Below are 22,475 nucleotides of genomic sequence, written 5' to 3'. Positions count from 1 at the left end.
CAGCTCAATCAAATAAAATTTAAAACAAAGGAAAGAATGATCAACTTCTGGGTGCCATTCAGTATGTTAAATTAGTTTCAGGATTTTTCCCCCCAAGAAGTGGGACATTTATTTTTAGGCCTTACATACTTTTTCTTCTTTCTGTTGAAAATTCTGCACAGAAGTAGAACAGGTCTGTCTACTTTTAAAGTTTTCTTGTAGGTGGCAATAGGTTTTAACTTTTGTATGATATAGGGAGAAGAGGAAGCTAATATCTATAAATCTGGCTCGTTGAGGATAAGCTATTAAGGAAGCTGTCTGTTGAGTATTTGGAACGTCTGCTTTACAATTAAAAAAAATTCCCCTGGTGGTTTTCTGGGCATGAGTTTGGTGCCACCTTGTGGGCAATTGTCAGACTATTATTTGTGCCATTAAAAGAAAACTTGCCACAAGGCAATTAATAGTGCTCAAAAAATATGCTCTGTAAATTAGTTAGATTAAAACCTCCCCAGATTTCAGTGATTCTTTCACTAGATTCATGCAGCTTCATCTTAGAGGCAATACTGCTACCTAATTTCAGGAAACATTTGATTTTTCCTCAGGGATTTTGATACCCTGCTGAGGTACCAGTGTCTTATTACCTGTAGAAAACATTGTCGGGGTATCTGTGTTCTTTTTTTAAGCCTTGTGTTTTCACCATATTTTAACATGGTTTTCTTTCTTTCATTTAGAGCTAAATATTAGGTATCTAATAAAATATATCTTCGTAGTGGTAGTATTTAATGCTGACCTTTTTAGAGAAAAAAATACATACAAAGAGATTACCTCAAATATAATATCAGACATGTACAGGTATGAGAAATTCTTGTTAATTTACTTTAAATAAAATTTGGATGCCTTGTTTATATAGATTTGCCACATCATAGAATTTATATACTTTTAATTAATAAGAGAACAAATAAACTATGCTGTGTGATGCTATTTTGCATAAGGATGCTACTTTTACTAAAGTCTTTTGGCAGGTTCAGCAATGCTGGGGATGTGATTTTTGACCTACTTCATCACATTTCTCACAACAGCCCTCTGAGGTATCTAGAACTGATCTCCTAATCCTTCTTTTGTCTGTGGAGAAGATGGGGTGGAAGTCATGGGTGGCTCACCCTGGGTCTCAAGCACTGATAGTGGTGGGGCAGGATTAGAACCCAGCTCTCAGGACAGCTGATCTGCTGCTCTTGTCATTAGCTGATGCTGTTCTTATTATTTACATCATAGGGTGACAAATGCAAGAAATGAACATGTCTGTGCTGATGGGAGTTTTAGAGAATCAGGGTGTTGGGCTGGAGCGGGAGGAAGTGGGGCTTGGGGGGATGGAGGGAGAGAGAGAGGGAGTGCGAGAGAGAGATTCCTGCTGCATAGACTTAGAAAACATATCCTTGTTCTTCCTAAAAGGGAAAGTGGACCCCATGTTGGGGTTTAAACATTAAATCCCATGTTTAATCATTGTTCCCGTGATTAAAGCTTTTCAAGGCTCTCTCTGCCTACATGACAAAGTCCAGACTCCTTTCTTTAAGTGGCTCTCAGCTCCTTTATGACCCGGCTCCCTGAATTCTCCTGCCAACCACACGCCACTCCAGCAACACCAGAGTGCTCTTATTGCCCCTGTACCAGTTCCTTTTCTTACCTTCCTCCCTTTGTTTGAACTGCCCCTCACCCCTGTTGCCTTGACCACCCTTTCTCCTCTGTTTTTCCTAATGAATCCAAATTATTCAGTAGGGCTCAGCTCACAGGTAGCCTTCCCTCTCCTTCTCTAGTCTGGTCAATTCCCTCTCCTTCTCCAGTCTGGTTAAGGTGTTCTACCTCCGTGCACTCCTATAATGCTGTGCAACTATCTGTTGGAATGTCTGTTTTCCTAATTAAACGGTCACATCCTTAAGAGAAGGTCCTGCATATTATTTACCTTTCTGTTATTAGAATTGAGCGCAAGAGCTGACGTATATTGTCTCACCATAGGTGGGAAGGACAGAATCGAGGCTAAGTTGCAGAAATCGGGGCACCAGAGGTAGAACTGGGGACTCAAGGCTTGCAAAGCCTCTTTCTGCCTTCGCTGACCTCTGCTCCTCTTGTCCTAAGGCACTGTTCTCAGGCCCTTGTCTTGTATCTCTCCAACTCTCAGCTCTCCTTCCCTCTTCTGTCAGCCATGTTTTGTCCTCCATGTAGACACGGGTTCCTCCACATGGCTGGAGAAGGTGGCCTCCAGAAGACTCATCCCCTTTTTCTTGGCTTAAGTATTTATTTATTTATTTATGGCTGCATCAGGTGTTAGTTGCAGCACACGGGATCTTTTCGTTGGGGCATGCGGGCTTCTCTCTACTTGCGTTGCGCGGGCTCTAGAGCACGTGGGCTCTGTAGTTGTGGCACTCAGGCTTAGCTGCCCCACAGCATGTGGGATCTTAGTTCCCCGACCAGGGATCGAACTTGAGTCCCCTGCACTGGAAGGTGGATTCTTAACCACTGGACCACCAGGGAAGTCCCTTCAGACTCATCCTTGTAGCTTGGCAGCCTCAGGGAGAAAAGTGCTTCTCTTCCCCAGTATCCCTGTCGGATTTTGGGGGAAGGACTTTGGTCCTTCCTAGGTCATCCCTGGAATGATCACTGTGTCCTGGCACTTTGTGCACGTTAAATGAATAGTCCATGTGGCATTTCTCTTTGTGTCCCTCATTTCTTGCCTGTGCTAATTATAAGCTTCTTCATTCACTTTTCTTCATTTTTATCATATCTCAAAAGTGATATGATACAAGACAGGGGCTGACTTCACAAGTATCCCTTGACCAGACTGCAAAGGTTAGGCAGTTCTGTCTAGACAGTAGTAGGTGGTGGGTCCACCTCCTCATCTCTCCTGCATCCTCCCTTCCTGTCAGCCTCCACTAGGATTTTGGCTCAAGGAGATAGGGGGTTTGGAAAGGCAGAGCTAACTACATAGACCACATTCCTCAATCCTCTGACACTCCTGAAAAGAGGGCCTGGATTAGATGGGGCAGGCAGAATATTTAGTTTTTCAATTATTGTGAAATATCACAAATATACAGACAGAAAGTGTACAAAACCTAAATATATAGCTTAATGAATCAGTATCACATACATATAACCATCATCCTGGTCTAGAAACAGAACCTCAGAAGCCTCCGTGTTTTCCTTCTCAGTCACAACCCCTGACTTCCCCCCAAAGCCAGCCATTACCCTGACTTCATGGTAATCTCTTTTATTTATTCTTATACCCCCCAAGTATGCATCTTTCAACACTAGAGCTAATTTGATTGTTTTGGAAGTTTATACTAATGGAATCATCGAGTCTTACTCTCGTGTCTGGCTTCTTTCATTCAGCATTGGGTTTGAGAAATTCATCCCTTTTGTTGAGTATAGCCCTGTTTTTCATTTTTTGGCACCATGTGGTATTTTATTATATAAAGGTACCATCATTTCATCATTTATTTTTCCATTCTATTGTTGATGGACATTTGGGTTGTTTCCAGTTTGGGGCTATGATGAATGATACTCCTGTGAACTTTATTGTTCTTGTCTCTTGGTGCACGTGGGATGTGCTTCAGTTGGGTGTACACTTAGGAGTGGAAGTAGTGGAGTGTGGGGTAGGTATATCTTCACCATTAGTCTATATGCCAGTTTTTCAAAACAGGTGACCAATTTACCAGCAGTGTTTTCTTTCTCTACCTCTTCTAATCCCCAATTTTGGTGGCATTGCAGGAACCACACAGAGATAATAATCATAACTGCCATTTATTAAGTGCTTACTCCATATGAGAAGTGCTTTATAAATAGTATATCAAGTCATCTTCACAACAACCCTTAGGGGCAAGTGAAATTGCTTTCTCCATTTTGCAGATGAGGGTCCTGAGGATCAAAGGAGATTAAGTAATTTACTTAGGGTCACATAACTAGTCTGTGGTAGAGCTAGGACCCAAACCTGGGTCTGAGCTCCTTGACTCCATAACCTGAGCTCTTTTTTTTTTTTAAATGGGTGAGGTTATTATTATTATTATTTTACATCTTTATTGGAGTATAATTGCTTTACAATGGTGTGTTAGTTTCTGCTTTATAACAAAGTGAATTAGTTATACATATACATATGTGCCCATATCTCTTCCCTCTTGCGTCTCCCTCCCTCCCACCCTCCCTATCCCACCCCTCTAGGTGGTCACAAAGCACCGAGCTGATCTCCCTGTGCTATGCGGCTGCTTCCCACTAGCTATCTATTTTATGCATAATCTGAGCTCTTACCTCTACATTGAAAGGCTGGGGTTTACCTGGTAGCCAGAGTGTGGGAAGTGTGGTTTGGCACAGTGGGCCCGTGCCTTCCTGCCTACAAATGTGGGTCATGCCTGTTGGCAGTCATTTCTTTAAAGAAAGAGCCTATTTTTCCAGGAAGAAAACACATGGAAGAAAATGCAGGTATCTGGGAGCTTGAAGCACTTCTTAGTCCCCTTTGGCTTATGTACTATTAAGGCCAGGCTCTGCAGGTCCTAGTGCTGAGAGTTTGCCTCAAGTATTTGTCTATTCATATTTGTTTTTCTCAAATGTCACAAGGCTATGCCTTGACCATACCTCTCATGCCCCTATTAAAATTCTGAGGTTATAAAATAATCATGTGTTTATCTAGTAGGAATTAGAGTAATAAAGATTGATGTTAGTATCTGGCTTTTCTATGGAGTTTCTTTTTTTTCATTAGTGATAAAATTGAAATCATAAACACGTAGAATAATAATGTCATATAAACATTTTCCAAGGCCTCAACACTATCCCCACTGATCTTTTCTTCTTTTTCAGCCACATACCACAGAAACTTTCTTACTGGCTGGCTGGTACATCTTCATTCATCACCACACCCTCATCAGTTGTCCTGTTAACTGTCAGTGGGATCTTTTAAAAAGACCTAGTCTGGGCTTCCCTGGTGGCGCAGTGGTTGAGAGTCCGCCTGCCGATGCAGGGGACACGGGTTCGTGCCCCTGTCTGGGAAGATCCCATATGCCGCGGAGTGGCTGGGCCCGTGAGCCATGGCCGCTGAGCCTGCGCATCCGGAGCCTGTGCTCCACAACGGGAGAGGCCACAACAGTGAGAGGCCCGCGTACCGCCAAAAAAAAAAAAAAAAAAAAAAAAAAAAAAAGACCTAGTCTGCTTATGTTTCTTCTCATCAGTACCCTGTGTGATTTGGACCCAGCCTCATGCTACTCTCCCCTTTTCTTTGTATTCCAACCACAATACTTACTAAACACCTTTCCATGTGCCAGACAGTATTCTAATAATTCCATTGTATAGAAATTATTATTCCTATTTTAAATAGGAAGCACAGAGAGGTTAAGTAACTTACTCAGGGTCACCCAGTTAATAAATGTCAGGTGGAGGTAGGATTCAAACAGGTCCATTGGCGCTAGAGTCCATGCTCTTACCCATAGCACGGTGCTGTCTCTCTTTCCTAGTCTTCTCTAAGTACCTTTTATACACCCTACTCCTCTCCTCAGGGATTTTGCACTTGGTGTTCTTTTGTCTGAGATTCTCTCCCCTCACTCTTTGTCATCTAACTAGCATCTCTTCCCCTTCAGAGCCCAGCTTCAATGAAGTTGCTTGAATTGCTTAATCTTATTATTTAAAAAATACTCAGTGTGTTTTAATTACTTTGAAACTGTAAGCTCCATGAGGGCTGAGGCCCACTCACCCTGTTTATCCCCAAGTGTCCCCATGCTTGGTGCACAGCTGCAAACCTTGTGTGTTCATTCAGCAAATGAATGAATGAAAGGATGGCTGACAGCAGAGTATAGAGGCAAAATTGTCTTTCTATCCTCAGATACAGTTTTCAAGTAAACCCTAACTTAAGTGAACTTAGGTTCTAATTATTGTTTAGATGGCTTCTTTGGTCTGGTGCCTCATTTGATCTGGATTTTTAATATGTGTTTTTAGTTCTCAGTCTACTTTCCTTCAGGCACTGCCTTCTGATTTACAAGGCTCCATTAGCTTAAGGTGTCTTGCTCATGGTTTTGCATTTCATCTTATGGTTTATGGGTCATTAATAACACTTAGGCAAAATGTTCCACTCTCTATATAATGCACACTGGAGCTGCTGCCTATCAGAATATCCCCTCACTTTTTTTTTTTTTTAATTACAGCTTTCTCAGTTGACTCAAAACCATCCCCTAGTCATGTATCTGTGAAAATCATGATCTGTTTTAGGTGAAATCATGGGAGAATTGTGACTGACATGTATGTGTCTCATATGGACCCTTTACGTGCTAACTTGAGAGAAGGTGGGACCTTGAGATGAAATGAGTTTTCAGTTCGTCCTTTAATGGTGAGCATGTTAAATAGTCTTCTTGCTAATTGAGTAGAGAATCTACCTTTTAGAAGTCACATTTTAACCTAATGTGCTAGTATTAATGCCACCCTTCAATAAATATATATATTTTTATATTCCAATCCTATAAGCTTTCCTCACATTCAAATTTTTTACAAGAGATTTTTATTGCCAACTTTAAGATCAGTATCAATCAGCTTGGCAACTTCTCAAGTGTTTTCAGCTATTCTAATAAGTAAGTTTATCAGGCATGGTCTTTCCCTAGTCTCGCAGAAACAAAGCAGTGCTTTTTTTCCTATGCAATATTTCTTAAGGATTCTAACTTAATATTTCATGTTTATAGTTATTAGAGACACCAGGAAGTCAGGACAGTTTTGGTTGCACATATAGATACCTAAACCAAGTTGGCCTAAGAAAAATGGGAATTTATTGTCTCACCATTTCTAGGAAGGACAGAATTGAGGCTACATTGTAGGAATGGGGTCATCAGGGCTGGAACTGGGGTTTCAAGGCTTCAAGAACTCTCTCTGCTGTCATTGGTCTCTGCTCCTCTTGACCTGGACATCATTCTGCAGCCCTTGCCTTGTCTCTGTTCATCTCACAGCCCTCCTTCCCTCTTCTTGTCAGTCTCCTTTTGTCCTCCTGCCGATATGACTTTATAATATGGCTTTTCATATGGAGAAGGTGGCCCCCCAATGCTTTAGGCACCTTGGCCTCTGTGTTGGGGGGAAGTGCTTCTGTCCCTCAATATCCCCATGTTGATTTTAGGGAAGAACTTTGCCCCTGCTTGGTCCATATCCCCACTTCTTGAACTGTCCCTGTGTCTGGTCAGGAGGCTGTGAATGACGGACAGCCTCACCTGAGTGGTGAGGAGGGAGCATGAGTTAGCCAAAGCAAAGGGGGACTGTTGCTAGAAGAGGGATAAGAACATTTGAGGGAATAATGAAACCATGGCTTCCATAGTCCACTGGATGGTTGCTCTTGAGATTAAATAAGCATTTACTGTGTGATTCCTCTGTGTTAGGCACTGTGTGATACCCTAGGGATTCAAAGACTAGTGATGAGATTACAAAGCAAGTTAAATGATTCTAAATTACAATAGGAGGGAGTGGGCTAAATGTAAGGAAAAGCCTCCTGGGAGTGACTGGAGTTATACTTTGGAATGTGTTTCATCTTATTCTTTAGAATTTTCTGTTTTGTTGTGCTTTAATGATTTGTCACTTCTCTGGGATGACCTGACTGTTATAGATAGCACAAACCAATTTCCTGGAAGGTGAACATAGATTTTAAAATTCATTCATTGAAAAAATTACGTTTTCTTCTTCTGATGAAAAAAATATATGTTCATTTGGAAAATATAAAGTATAAAGAAGAAAAAAAATAATTCTAGCAGCCAAAGATGGCATTTTCGTTTGTTAGTTAGCATTTTGGTATTTCCTTACGGTCTTTGATATGCATATATGTAAAGACAAAATAACTTATCTATTTTTTATTTTATTTATTTATTTATTTTTTGTGGTACACGGGCCTCTCACTGCTGTGGCCTCTCCTGCTGCGGAGCACAGGCTCCGGACGCGCAGGCTCAGCGGCCATGGCTCATGGGCCCAGCCGCTCCGCGGCACGTGGGATCCTCCCGGACCGGGGCACGAACGCGCGTCCCCTGCATCGGCAGGTGGACTCTCAACCACTGCGCCACCAGGGAAACCTTAATTTTTATTTTTTAGAAAAATTGGTTTAATAGTGTTACAGTTTTGAGTCTTGCTTTTTTATTTAATGTTTTATTGTGAACATTTACCCATGCCATAAAACATATGTGAGAGATGGGATTTTTATTATTCTCTACTTCATAATCCACCAAATGGCTGAAGCACAACTTATTTAACCATTTCTCCAGTATCCCACATTGAAGTTGTTTGCTAAATTTTGTCAACATGAGAAACTCAAAGAATGTTCTGCAACCTAAATCCTTGTCTGGTTTTCAGATGATTTCCTTGGGTTGCATTCCTGGTAATGGACTCAGGAGATCAAAGAGAAGGCACACATTTAAGTCTCTGGATCCAGATGGCCACTCTGCCCTTTGAGGGGGTGTTTCAGTTTACATTCTTACCAGCTGTAGATGAGAGAGAGCATAAGAATTTAATGGACCATCTCTGACAATTAGGTCATGGGTCCAGTCAACTGATTTTATCCTATCTGTGAGGGGCTACTATGTGTGAACCAAGTGTGACCATGTGTTGGATACTGGAAAAGGCTCTGGCAGCATGAACTGAAAACTTTACCTTTTCAGTGAGAAATGAACACATGACTTCCTCCAAAGGATTCATCTCTTGCTTCAAAAATGCCATACCCTTACTGTTGAGGCCAAGTAAATGGAAAATGCAGTGTCCATGTTGGGAATTAAAATTTTTTTTTCCTCTTCTTCCTTTTTCTTCTTTCTCTCTTTCTCTGACTCACCCTGTCTCTCAAAATAAAAGAGCCTCTCTGATTATCCTCTTGGATATGATTCCTAGGAGTGCAATTATGGGATCAAAGGGTGTCTTAGTTCAGGCTACTGTAACAGAATACCATAGACTCGGTGACTTATAAACAACAGAAATTTATTTATCACAGTTCTGGAGGCTGGAAGTCTGAGATCAGAGTGCCAGTATGGATAAGTTCTAGTGAGTGCCCTCTTCCAGGTTGTAGATGGCCATTTTCTTGTTTCTTGCCTCACATGGCAGAGAGAGAGAGAGCAGGAGAGCTCTCTGGGGTCTTGTTTATAAGGGTACTAATCCCATTCATGAGTGCTCCACCCTCCTCATGACCTAATCATTTTGAAGGTTAGATTTCAACATATGAGTTTTGGGGAGACACAAACATTCAGTCCATAACAAAGGGATATAACAGTTTCCATTGTTGTTACCAAACAAAGTAGGAAAATCTGGTGAGAAGAGCCCTGAGGCAAAAGATATAGTCCTCAATAAACTGGAAATATTAAGAACCTAAACAGATTCTTTCATTCAGCAAATATTTACTGAGCAACTACTCTGTGGCTGGTGTGTGTTACCACGTGAAACTAATTGGCTCAGGAAGGGCTTTGACACTGAGACACTGAGTATTGAGTTGCACTCATGTGTTTGATAGAATGATTCCTGACGTGAATTTCTGGATGAGGTGGAAGGAACGCTGGTCTTGGAACTGGACAGATCTGGGTAGAAATCCTGGCTCTGCTGGGTGCTGTTGGACGTGTTACTTTACCTCTCTAAGCCTTAGTTTCCTCATTGGAAAATCTAGTCAACTCACAGGACTGTTAGGAGTAAACACAATGATCTAAGTCACTAGTACCCTGTTGGCACCAGCAGGTGTTCAATAACTAGTAGCTGCTATTATTTTTGTCATGGTTATTATCCTTATGGTGATGACTCAGGGATAAGATGAGTTTGTATGCTTTGACAATAGTTTACAATGCCTCCGTAAGCACCTTTCCTCTCAGAGCAAAAGCAACTCTGTGCATGTGTATGTGTGTGTATGTGTGTGTGTGTAATATAGGAAGTCTCTCCCCTGGAGTCAGTCCCCAGAGCCTATTTCAGAAGGGTTCTTGTAAGCGGCTGTTAGATTCCCGTCTTCCCTGCTCTGCTTTCTGAACCCTGAAAGCTCAGAATGGAGGCAATGGGAGTGGTCTCACCAGTAAACCTTCAGCATGAATTAGGTCTTACATAATCTGGGTTTGGGGGTACAGTGAGTACCCTTTTTCGGCTGTGAGTGGAGTGCTTGGCCCCGAAAATCTAGATGTGAGGTTTCATCATCTTTACTCTCTTAGCTTTTGGGGTCCAGAAGGCAAATGTTGGTGATGGGGAGAGTGAGAAATTGATGTGCCTCAAAGCCACATGCCTACAAATCATTGCCTGGGCTGGGCTGGGCTGGGCTGGGTGCAGCTACTTAAGTGTGATTGATTCCACATGGGCCTACCAGCCTTCACTTCCCATGTTTAGACGCTTGGTGCTCTTGTACTTTTCCCCCCCATCACATCAAATACTGATTTAAAATAGTGCTTGAACATCTTAGTATGTACAAGTGTGTATGATGAGGCCACCCAAAGTGGCTGTTCTCTTGCTCTCTGGACATCCCCTGCTCGAGCAGTGCCTATTTCACCTACACCCTACTCACATGACTGACCTTCCTACATACTTACCCCCACCCCAGCTGGTGATTGTTCTAACCGTTAAATCAAAATACCTGCGCCTTGATAGCTTATCAAAGAGGCGCATGAGCGGTGTGCTCCTCTGCTGGTTTCCCTGGCAACCAATGAGCCAACCTGACGTCACTTCCCCCTATAAGTAGTAACCTCCCCCTTTCGCCGGGGGTGAAGGCTGCCGCTGTGTTCTGCCCTGCCGTGCAGGGTGGGTTGTCGCTTCAGGACCTTCGCACGGTAAGCTCCCCCTATCCATTAAACCACTGATGTCTCTGCCACCTAACTCTAGGCTCTTTCTTCGGTCTTGAAGCTGGGCACGTATAGGCCTTGTAGGCCTGTGGGGTGCAAGTCAACAAAGCTTCAGAGTCTTCTGCATGGTAGAAACTTGGTTCCAGAAGCTCCTGAGAACGGTTATTTTGTTGGAGTATCATTCCTGTGTTCACAAAACAATTATTCTGACACTTGTTAAAATGGTAAGGAAGATTTTATTCAAGATTACTGCAATAGGGGTATTGCACTAGAGGAGAGAGATGGGGCTTAACTTGGAGTACAGCAAAGACAGCTGGAGGTTATAGCCAATGAGCAGAGTGAGGGGGTGAGTGGGTGGAAAATTACTAAGGGGAGACATCAAGGGTAGGAGAATTCTTGCTAAAGGTAGGCCAGGGACTTAGACCTCAAAGGAGGAGGATGAGGAACATCACCAGATACCTAGGGTGGGGGATTCTCTTTAAACTGACTTAACAGGTTCTTGTTAAGACTGGGTTTTGCAGGCCTGGCAAGGACAGGACAGAGGCCAAGTTGAGGTCTAGTTGATGAGAGTGCTCAGAGGAGCCTAATCAAAGTTTAATCAAGGAGGGAGTCTTTGCCACCTGCCATGATTAGAATGAAGCACACGTGGTTAAGGGCTCGCCTTTTAATTACCCCTGCTTGATGTGTGACCTTGGGCCTTTATGATCCTGAGACTTTTACTGGAAAATGGGCCAAGCAGTAAAATATCTCCCTCATAAGGAATACAGTGAGCATCAAATGAGATAATGCTTGGGAAGAACTTGTCACAGTGTCCGTCCTAAAGTAAAGGCTCGATAAATGGTATTAGCCACAAAACCTCAGGCAAATCCCTTAATGGTATTAGTATTATAAGTTGGGGACTGTAATTAAGTTTTTTTTTTTTTTTTGTGGTACGCGGGCCTCTCACCGTTGTGGCCTCTCCCATTGCGGAGCACAGGCTCCGCTGAGCGCAGGCTCAGCGGCCATGGCTCACGGGCCCAGCCGCTCCGCGGCATGTGGGATCTTCCTGGACCGGGGCACAAACCCGTGTCCCCTGCATCGGCAGGCGGACTCCCAACCACTGCGCCACCAGGGAAGCCCTGTAATTAAGTTTTGATCCAGTAATTTAGTGAACACTTTCTAATCTATAAATTATAAAGGAGAATACGTGGTTTAGTGAAAACTGCTCTGGACTGAAAGGGTTTAAATACCTGGATTTAAAGTCTGGCCACGCCAATGTTTAGCATCCTCCCAGAGCTTAAGTTTCTTATCTGCAAAATGGGACAATATCCTTTTCCTTGACTGTCCTGCAGGATGGCAATAAATGAGAAAATATATGTGAAAGTACTTGGACAACTAGAAATTTGTCTAAAGTTGTTCTTTAATAGTCCTATGATTAGGTTTCTGACTGCTAGTGAGCCTGTGCCCCTGGACTGTGACCTTCACTAGGGCTTCTCAGTTTCATTTTGTTTTTTCTCTCTTAGGAGAGACAGGAAGGCTAGAGAAAGTTGGAGTTGGCTATTTCCCTTCCCTCAGTTAGGTTCTGGTAAAATATTGATAGTTTACTTTGAGGGCAGACCTTGTTAAGTAGAACAGAATGCTCTGGGAATACATAATGACTGCTTTCCCCAGCCTCCTTGCAGGAAGAACCAAAGGACTTTTCTCCTGGCTTTATTGTGAAAGCCTGATAGGGCTCCTTGGGGTAAAACTCACAAAAGTATGGGGGCTGGCCAAGACTGGGCCCCCACTGGAGTTTTTATAACATTGTTTATTCAAAAATTAATAAATAAAAGAGTAATATTTTTCTTACTTTGTTCCTATCAGCTTATAGATTGGAGATAGGAAGATGGTTAGCAACCATTTAAGGAATTTATTTAGAATAATGATAATGGCTGGCAGCCAAAGCATAACTGTCTTGTGGTTACAACCAGATGCTTCTAACACAAGTGTGTGCTTGAAAGGAAAAGGGAGTGGATGAAAAGAATATGCTACCTATCTTTGGCTCTTTTGGAGGAAACCAGGTAGTAAAGTGGATATTTTACAAAACAGAAAACTGAGTTGTATCCACTTCAGGTTATGGTGGATCTTCAAAATCTACTGAAAGCTAGCAAGTCATAGAAGTCATTGGCTTACTTTAAATATCAGACAATTATTTAATCAGTCATTGCTTTGGAAGATCCTTTAAACTATTTTTAAAAAGTCCTATTGTGCCGAATGATTTTCATTGTTGGACATTTTGTATAACTGGATTTGTTTCTGATTTATGTTCTAAATAAAGTTAGGGTAAAAGAGTAAAAAATAAATCCTTAGCCTTCTCTCAAAATAGAATTTATACTTTAGTCTGTTCATAACAAAATCTTTTAAATATCAGAAGTCTACTTCCCATGTTATAATTTGTAAAAAATATTTTGCTTTTGATTATTTTCAGGATCCATAAATGTCTTTTTATTGGAAAATAAAAGAAGGTGACCAAGGGGGAGCTAGGGGAAGGCACGTTGGGAAGATACAGGGAAATATCTGAGCTTTGATGTCGATGGATTTGTCTATTGCTCTGCTCTTCCACCATTTTTATTTGAATTACTTTTAGGATGCCGGTGGCTGGAGCTGCATCCTTCAAGAAGCTAGCTCTCAGAGGAGACGTTCCTGTACTTTTCCAAACACCAAATCTGGGCTTCTTTGTCTCTCTTCTCACAAAGTCTACTGCTCTTTTTCAAATTCAGTGTCAGATGGTGATGAAGAGTTCAGCTTCTGAGATCAGACTCATTGGGTTCCAGTCAGGCTCTTACTCTTCAGTGTGTGACCTTGGGTGTGTATAACCCTGTGTGATCACTTGACTTCTCTCTACCCCAGTTTCCTTGTCTGTAAAACATGACTAATAATACTACCTCCCTCTTAGAGCAGCTGGGAGGATTAAATGAGAGAATCCATGTACGGAGCTATTGTAAGGGGTTGGTAAATGTTACTTGATGCTATTATTATTTACCCTCCTGCTTTGCCTCTTTTCTTATTCTGTTCGTTTCTTCTTTGCCTTTGCAAAGGCTATTCTGAAAATCCCCATTTGTACCTTCTCTTTCTCTAATATGGTTGTGGTATATACTACTCATTTCATTATACACACAAACACACACATATACATACACACATGCACATATACATATGTTTCTTTACTGTGTACCTATAGTGTGTCAAGCGCTCTGGGAGATACTGAGGGTGAGATTCCTGATTTTGTGGAGTTTGCATCTAGTGACAAAAATACGGAAAATGAATCAGTTATAGAAGTGAAAGAAAGACCAAGGTGCTGTGGGGTTGTGCAGCCAGGGCACAACCCCAGCCTGTGAGGTCATGGAAGCCTCTGTGAGGAGGGAACAGTCAAGCTGAGACTGGAAGCATGAGGACCTTCTCCTTGGAGCCCTTTCTGGTCATATATATTTTTTACACTCCTGATTGAGGTTACTGTAGCACTTTATTTCTGCCTCACGTATAACATGTACAAATTCTTATCTTATCACATAAATATGTGGGTCAGTCTCGCTCCCACTGAGTTACCTTGAAGAGGACATTACTCATCTTCGTATGGTCATAGCTTCCTGTAGAACACTGTTGATATTGGCCATCAGTTAGTGCTTTCTGAACTAAACCACATTGTGCTTTGAGGAGGGTAGACCTACAAAGGAATTCTCCTTACTCATGTTTGGCTTATTTGGGCCTGAGGGGTTCCTCCTTGCCTTGTTATAACTCAGTTTCATCATACCCAGACTGGAAGGAATGAATTAGGCTCCTTCTGGTTAGTGTTTCTTTGATTCTCTTGAGGGAATTTGGTGTCGCTTGAGACGGCAGCACGGATGTGTATTTATAGAGTAGTGAGATGTAAATAGGGGTCCGTTATCTTTCAGTGGTCTTCTAAGGGGATATTTTGACTGGGGCTGAGTTGAATTGGTCAGCAGGCAGAGTTAGGCAGCAGCACTCCCTTTGTATGCTCCCAGGCTGCCCAGGTGTCATGGAACATTTGTGGGGAAAGAACTTGAGCTCTTAACATAAGTGGAATCTAGACCTATGCAGCCCTGGTTTGGTGGACTGAGGTTCACCAAAAGAAAGCCAGATCGCAGAAACAGATCATGGGACCCTCGAGAAAAGAACTCATGAGTGAGGAGAGTTCTCAGAGAACAAAGGAGTCAAGGAGAAGTGGAGCAGGTGCCTCACCCTGGCCTGACACAGCCTCTGTGCTGCTGCTTCCTGAGAACGAGAGGGCTGTGGCATAAAGAAAGAAAGATGAGTCACTAGAGGCCCACAAGCTTTGCTTTGCTTAGGGAACCTACTGAACAGCCTGGCTATGCACAGCCACAGGAGCTCTCCTTCTGGCCAGAAATAGCCAAGAGCAGCAGAAGTAGGTGACCTTGAAGGTCAGGAGTGGTGGAGGGAGAAAAATCTGAAATCTGGAACTCTCCTAGCTCTCTCTTACATGTCCAGGATTAGTAAGCAATTCAGTGTGGTTCCAGAGAGGGTCCTCTTGGATAAGAATGCCATTTCTCATCCTATAGTTTAGCCTGGCCAGTTTATTACACTGTGGTTGATTGGGTAAGTTGAGATTGTTCGAGCTACCTCAAGAGAAAGAAACCAGAGGTTCACTGGAGCTGAAACTGAAGCACTGCTGGTATCTAAGTTGGCTCTTCCTTTGGGCATTTCTATGGCTTTCCTGCCCTATTCTGCCCTCTTTACTAACTACCTTCCACAGCCTTCTCCATGTTTATCTTGCTTCCTCAGAACTTGGGCTTCCCTGCGACTTCGGTTTGTCAAAGCCCCATATCCTCCTGAGGAAGTCTTTGCAACTTTGCTTCCTCTGTTGACTGCCTCAGGCTCTCAGTTTCCAATTCCATTTTTCTGAGAGACGTATGATGGCCCAGTCAGGCCATGGGTGAGAGGCCTATTCCTTGGTCCATTTAGCCACTGGATTGGTGGGGGGGGGGGCAGGAGCAGGGCCAACTGACATGGAGCTTGGCTGTGGATGGACCGAGTTGCTCGGAGTAGGCTGTGACCAGAGCAAGTCATGATGAACATCTCTAGCTCATAATCCAGTCATTCATTCATTCTGTTTCTTACCTGGGAACGTAGCATTGGGGTTAAGAACTTGGGTCGCAAAGTCAGACTTAAATCTCAGCTGTGACTTTCCTCATCTGTAAAAAGGGGATGGTAATCACACTCACTTCATAAAGTTGTTTTGAAGATGTGAGAAAATGCATATAAAGAGCTTAGCATAAGGCTCAATGCAGAGTAAGCACTTTTTAAGTGTTAGTTATTCTTTTTACATATAGTCCATAAGTGAGCAAGACAAGTATAGCATCTGTCTTTATAGAGCTTGTAATTTAATTTTCATGAGCCACACACAGCACTATTGACAATACATTTATAATGTATGGAGGACATCATATATTTAATAAATTAATTTATGGAACAAATATTTATCGACCATCTACTAGGTGTGTGGCACTGTTTCTGGCACTGAATGTACAGTTTTTAACAAATAGTCAAATCCCTACCCTCACGGAGCTCCTGTCTAGTTAGAAGATAGACACACTAGTTAAAGATAGATAGATGGTGGTAATGTCTAGTGATGCTATGTGGTATGAGGGGAAAGAGTAGGGTAAGGGAATAGAGAATGCCAGGGTGAATGTGAGGGGCCTGATTTAGATGGAGTAGTCATGATGACCTCCCTGAGGAAACGACGCTTGAGTGGGGAACTAAATAAAGTGAGGGAGGGACTCATTCAGCCATCTGGTGGAAGAGCATTCCAGGCAGAGGGAAGGGTGAGAGAAACAGCTTTGAGGCAGGAGTGTGCCTGGCATGCTCGAGGAACAGCAAGGAGGCTGGGGTAGCTGTAGTCTATTCAGTGAAGGTGAGAGTGGTGGGAAATGAGGTCTCAGAGGTAGCCAGGGGCCCAGGGTGATTTTTAATTTTTAACTTTTCGACAGGCTCTTGTGTCTAAGGCTCATCTGGGCTTTTCAGATTGGCATGAACTCCTGGCTTGTCATTTTCCTCTGTGACCAAGGGCAGCAGACAGATGCTCATTTTGAAGCAGCCTGACTTGGAGATGCACAAAAGCTCATTAGAGGTTTGAACTATCTTGTGGACTATTGGCTCCTGAGACTGCAGCTGGTATTTCTCCCCACCAGGGTAGGGTGAGTCATGGTGGGGGGGAGGGTCTTGATAAATGTAAAGCCAGCTTCCTCTGTCATCACTACCACAAAGCTGCTTCCTTAGTCATCCTTTAATCTCTGCGTTCTGACCTCTTTCTCAAGGATTAAAATAGCCCAGCATGCTGCATCCAGTGTAGTTATTGTTGAGGGACAGGAAGCGTGCTAAGTGACTCACCACAAGTAAGATGTGAACTGTTCAGCTGTGTCTGGGGATGGCTGCTGCTGAGGATAGGAGGCCCACAGACGACCCTGACATAGGGGTAAGAGCAGGGCTATCTTCAATGTTCCATGATAACAAGAGGAAGAAGCGGGTATTTCCATCAGCAGACTCTTGGGAGTGTTTTACAGTAGATTTGACATTTGAGCTGTGATATTTCCCGATTCTCTGATTCAGAACGTGTTTCCAGAATGGTTTTAATTTCCTGCAAGAAGGCTATGACTCTTGCTGTAGTTGGGGCTGGCTGCCCTTAGGTATTGGTTATGCCAGTGGGAGGCAGGGATGGGCCATTTACTGGACGTTTATTGCTCATTTTTCTGTATATACAACATTGTTTTAGGCGTCTTTTATATCAGTTATCTATTGCACTGTAATAAATCAGCCCCAAACTTGGGGACTTAAAATAATACTTTTATTTGCTTATGGTTCTGAGGATCATTAATTTTGGCCTGACTTGGCTGGGCTCAGCTTGGTGGTTCTTCTGCTGATCTCTTCTAGGGTCATTCATGAGGCTGCAGTCATCTGGTGATTTGACAGGGCTGTTTGGTTTAAGATGGCCTCTGTCACATGTTTGGTGGTTGGTGCTGCCTTTTGGTTGGGTCTTTCTTTTTTTTTTTTAAATTAATTAATTAATTAATTTTTGGCTGTGTTGGGTCTTCGTTGCTGCATGTGGGCTTTCTCTAGTTGCAGCAAGCAGGGTCTACTCTTTGTTGAGGGCTTTTCATTGCAGTGGCTTCTCTTGTTGTGGAGCATGGGCTCTAGGCACACGGGCTTCATAGTTGTGGCTCACGGACTCTAGAGAGCAGGTTCTGTAGTTGTGGCGCATGGGCTTAGTTGCTCCGCGGCATGTGGGATCTTCCTGGGCCAGGGCTTGAACCCATGTCCTCTGCATTGTCAGGTGGATTCTTAACCACTGTGCCACCAGGGAAGCCCCTGCTTGGGTCTTTCTTCTCATGGTCTCGTAGTCTTAAAGAGGGTATCTTGGGCTTAATATCAAGAGGGCAAAAGTCTGAGCTCCAAGTATGGTTTCCTCTATCCTTTTGGGTGGTTCTTTCCCTGGCCTCACACAGTTTATTCACACACATTTGATGGTTAATAGCTGAATACTCAAGGGGGACCCTCTGCAGCTCTCTGCCCTGTGAACTTTAGTTGCCTTGATTTTTTCAGACTCCTCCCAAACTAGGGAGACTATAGGTCTTTGCCTGGGATTCTCCTCCTTGTGCTGCAGCCTGGACATTGTCTTCAGACAATAGGCTGGGGCAGTTATAGTGCTCACCTCATTTGATTCCCATCTTTTAGGGATTACTATTCTTTTTTAACATATTTTTAAAAATAAATTTATTTATTTTATTTATTTATTTTTGGCCTCGTTGGGTCTTCATTGCTGTGCGTGGGCTTTCTTCAGTTGCAGCAAGCAGAGGCTACTCTTCATTGTGGTACGCGGGCTTCTCATCGTGGTGACTTCTCTTGCAGAGCGCAGGCTCTAGGAGCTTGGGCTTCAGTAGTTGTGGCACGCGGGTTCAGTAGTTGTGGCTTGCGGGCCCTAGCATGCAGGCTCAGTTGTGGCACATGGCTTAGTTGCTCCACGGCATGTGGGATCTTCCCAGACCAGGGATCAAACCTGTGTCCCTTGCATTGGCAGGCGGATTCTTAACCACTGTGCTACCAGGGAGGTCAGGGATTACTATTCTTGAAACCATTGTTTTATATATTGTCTAGTTTATTAGTTGTTTCAGGCGAGAAAATTATTCTGTCTCTGTAACTCCTTCTTGGCTGGAAGCTGAAGCCTCAAGAGGATGAAAGTGAAGTGGCAAGTTGTCTTGAGGCCTTGGCTTGGAACTCACAGACATCACCTCTGAATTCTGTTAATCAAAAGACACCCAGTGGGTGGAGAAATAGATTGGATTTCTTGATGGGAGTGGAAGCAAAGTTACATTACAAAAGTACATGAGGATAGGGATGGGAAGAGTGATTGAAGTCCTGTTTGCAAACACTACCTGACTGTGTGTGGGCAGGTAGGATTAGTAAGATGACAGCTTATCATTTGCCAGGCTGCTGCTATGAACCAGGCCCTGTTTGAAGCACTTTACACACAGCTTATCCTAATAACATTGTGAAGTGTTGTGAACTTTGTAACATGGTTCATATGTGGAACTAGTGTAACATTGTAAAGCTCATCCTACAGGGGAGGAAACTGCCACTCCCCCAGGTTAAGGGATTTGCCTGAGGTTTTGTGGCTTCCATGCCTGTGTGATTTCATGCCTATGTTCTGAATCCATCCTTTTACTTTCAACTTTTCTGTGTTTTTAAGTTTTAGGCATATTGCTTATAAACAGATATAGCAGCATTAAAAAATGCCAAAAGATGATTTCTGTCCTTTTAGGTGGTAAGTTTATTCCATTTACCTTTATTGTAATTACTGATATATTTGGATTTATTTCCACTATTTTATTTTTTATTTATTTTTTATTTTAATTTTTTTTTGCAGTACGCGGGCCTCTCACTGCTGTGGCCTCTCCCGTTGCGGAGCACAGGCTCCGGATGCGCAGGCTCAGCGGCCATGGCTCATGGGCCCAGCCGCTCTGCGGCATGTGGGATCCTCCCGGACCGGGGCACAAACCCGCATCCCCTGCATCGGCAGGCGGACTCTCAACCACTGCGCCACCAGGGAAGCCCTCCACTGTTTTATTTTGTGCTTCCTATTTGCTCTCCCTTTTCTAGGTCAATTTTGTCTTTTTTTTGATTGTTTGCATTTTCTTTATTCTCCTTTCCTACAGATTTGGAAGCTATATTCTCTATTCTTTTAACTATTACATTTGAATTTTAACATGTGCACTTGAATTCAAGTCTAAAGTTAACCTGTTTATCTTAGTTTTCTCAAAAAAAAAATCCATGAAGAATTTGGAATATTTTAACACCAACCATTTGCCTCCAGTCTTATATGTTTTTCTTTATATATCTCCCTGGGGATATGATAGTGTTGTATTGAATACTTTCCAGTCCCCTTTGAAATTAGGCATGGCCATGTGACTTGCTTTGGCCAATGAAGTATGAGAAGCAGAAAGCTTCAAGAGCTAGTGTGTAGTTCACCATATGACCTGCAGCAGTTGTTGAAGAAAGTTTTGAGATGAGGTCCTTGGGGGGCTACAATGGGCAGAGTCCTCCTGCTAACCTCTGAAGGATATTTAGCATCAGTGAGAAATAAACATTTTCTGTTTTAAGCGATAGAGATTTTGGGTTTGTTACCACAGCATAATTTGATCACCTGATTGATAAACTCCTGATTCCGTCCAAGTTAGTTGTCATCATTATTATTGTTTTATATAATCAGTGCTTAGAATTACAACATTTACCATATTTATTTGATCACCTGTCCTTCATTTGTATCAATTCTTCCTTCTAGATTTTTCTTTTTGCTTGAAGTACATATTCTAGAAGTTCCTTAACGTTCTTCGTGGTGTGCTGGTAAATGTTTAACAGCTGGTTCCCTGAGGGCAAAAGAGCCTGATTTTTAGTGTTTGCTGTTTTCCATGTTGTAAATACTCCCACCATGGCTGATTTCAAGTAACCAACATATTGTCAACTGACTCTCAAGAGTCCAGAAAATTTGGCTCTTATGAGCTAGTATAACACACTGCTATTTCAGGTGGATTATGTTAGTGGTAAACTGTTTTTGTCTCAAGATACCTTTATTTTCTCTTCATTCTTGAATGGCAGGTTAACTGGGAGTAAAATTCTTTTTTTTTTTTTTTTTTTTTTTTTTTTTTGTGGTACGCAGGCCTCACTGTTGTGGCCTCTCCTGCCGCAGAGCACAGGCTCCGGACGCGCAGGCCCAGCGGCCATGGCCCACAGGCCCAGCTGCTCCGTGGCACGCAGGATCCTCCCGGACCGGGGCACGAACCCGTGTCCCCTGCATCGGCAGGTGGACTCTCAACCACTGCGCCACCAGGGAAGCCCTGGGAGTAAAATTCTAAGGTTGAAAGTGTTCTCTTAGCAGTTTCAATCTTTTGTTATTGAAATAATATTGTTACTTCCTTGAAGTCTATTGTCATCTTGCATTATTCCTTTGCAGTTAATCTATTCCTTCTCTCTGGTTGCTTTTAAAACCTTCTCTTTATGCTTGATGTTCTGTAGTTTTGCTTTGCTATATTTGGGTGTGAGTTTAATTTTACTTATCTTGTTTGGATATATTTTGCTTCCCTCAATCTTTAATGAATTTTAGAAAATTTTTAGTCATTCTTTCTTTGAATATCATTTGATCTTTGAGATTCTGCATGATCTGGGTTGAAAGACTGTACTTCCAGAGCATTTATTTTTGCAGGTATCACTTTGGGATCATTTTTATATTTATTTCTCCACTTTAGGCACTGGAAAGTGAACCCCATATTCACATGAAGGTAGACCCTTGGAGAAACTAGTTTTATCTTGTCCTGAGTCCAGAATTCAGGCTGTCATCTACCATTTCACAGATCCAGTTTTATGGAGGGGGTCTCAGCTTTAACTTGCCCAGAGCCTGTTCTGGCACGCTTCTAAGGCTGTTAACCCAAGCTCACTCTCTCTGCCCCTGCTTTGAGCCCTTGACAGACAAACCCTCAGCTCCTTTCACTAATCTGATTTTTAATTTTCCTTTTTTTTTTTGGCTCCCAAGGATTTCTCTTACTTTCATGCATGGTCATCTATGCATGCAAAGAGGTATTTTTGTATTTTCATTTGATTTTGTCTTTTCTTTAGCTTTTCCTGGTGTTTATAGTTACCTGTCCTGTAACTTGGATTATTCCAATACCTTCCTCATTGGCTTCTCTGCCTCTAATCTTCCTTTCAGGCTATCTTCCAACTGTAAAATATCCACCCCTATGTCTCCCCCAAACTTTAGTATATGTGTCCCTTTTAAAGTAAAAATAAGAAAACGTTCTTATAGACCCTTAAGAATGTTTGTGACAACCGTGGGGAAAATAAATCTTATTTTCTGAAGATATCTTTCAAATATCTTTACTCATATGTCACATTGGTGAGGAAGTATGACTGACTACTTGTCTATCCTGCATGAAATTAATACCCTCTTACCCTTTTCATGTTTTATTTATCGGTTAGGGTTAGGGTTATCAGCACTGTTTCCTGATATGCTATACTTCTATTTGTTTACTGATTGTCTCCCCTTTTTAGATTCTAAGTTCTATGAGGTCAGGTACTTGTCTCTTTTGCTCATTGTTATATCTCCGATGCCTGGTATTGTGCCTGGCACATAGTAGATGTTCAATAGATATATTTTGAATGAATGAATGAAACAAATTG

General features: G+C 42.5%; 1 protein-coding gene across 13 annotated transcripts in view; it reads left to right on the top strand.

Annotated features, from left to right (window-relative positions):
- Positions 1 to 22,475, top strand: part of ERC2 (ELKS/RAB6-interacting/CAST family member 2) — a 985,114-nt gene that overhangs the window by 125,134 nt on the left and 837,505 nt on the right. The window contains exon 1 of one of the 13 annotated variants that reach the window (XM_060111329.1): positions 17,140 to 17,226. The exons of the other annotated variants lie outside the window; for them this stretch is intronic. Coding sequence (XP_059967312.1) covers positions 17,179 to 17,226 — 48 coding nt within the window. The 5' untranslated portion in view covers positions 17,140 to 17,178. Of the gene's footprint in view, positions 1 to 17,139; positions 17,227 to 22,475 lie in introns of those variants that run through there. 13 annotated transcript variants of the gene reach the window in all.

Source organism: Mesoplodon densirostris, chromosome 10 (assembly GCF_025265405.1).
Source record: "Mesoplodon densirostris isolate mMesDen1 chromosome 10, mMesDen1 primary haplotype, whole genome shotgun sequence".
NCBI classification, from domain to species: domain Eukaryota; kingdom Metazoa; phylum Chordata; class Mammalia; order Artiodactyla; family Ziphiidae; genus Mesoplodon; species Mesoplodon densirostris.
This window is presented reverse-complemented; position numbering and strand designations above follow the sequence as displayed.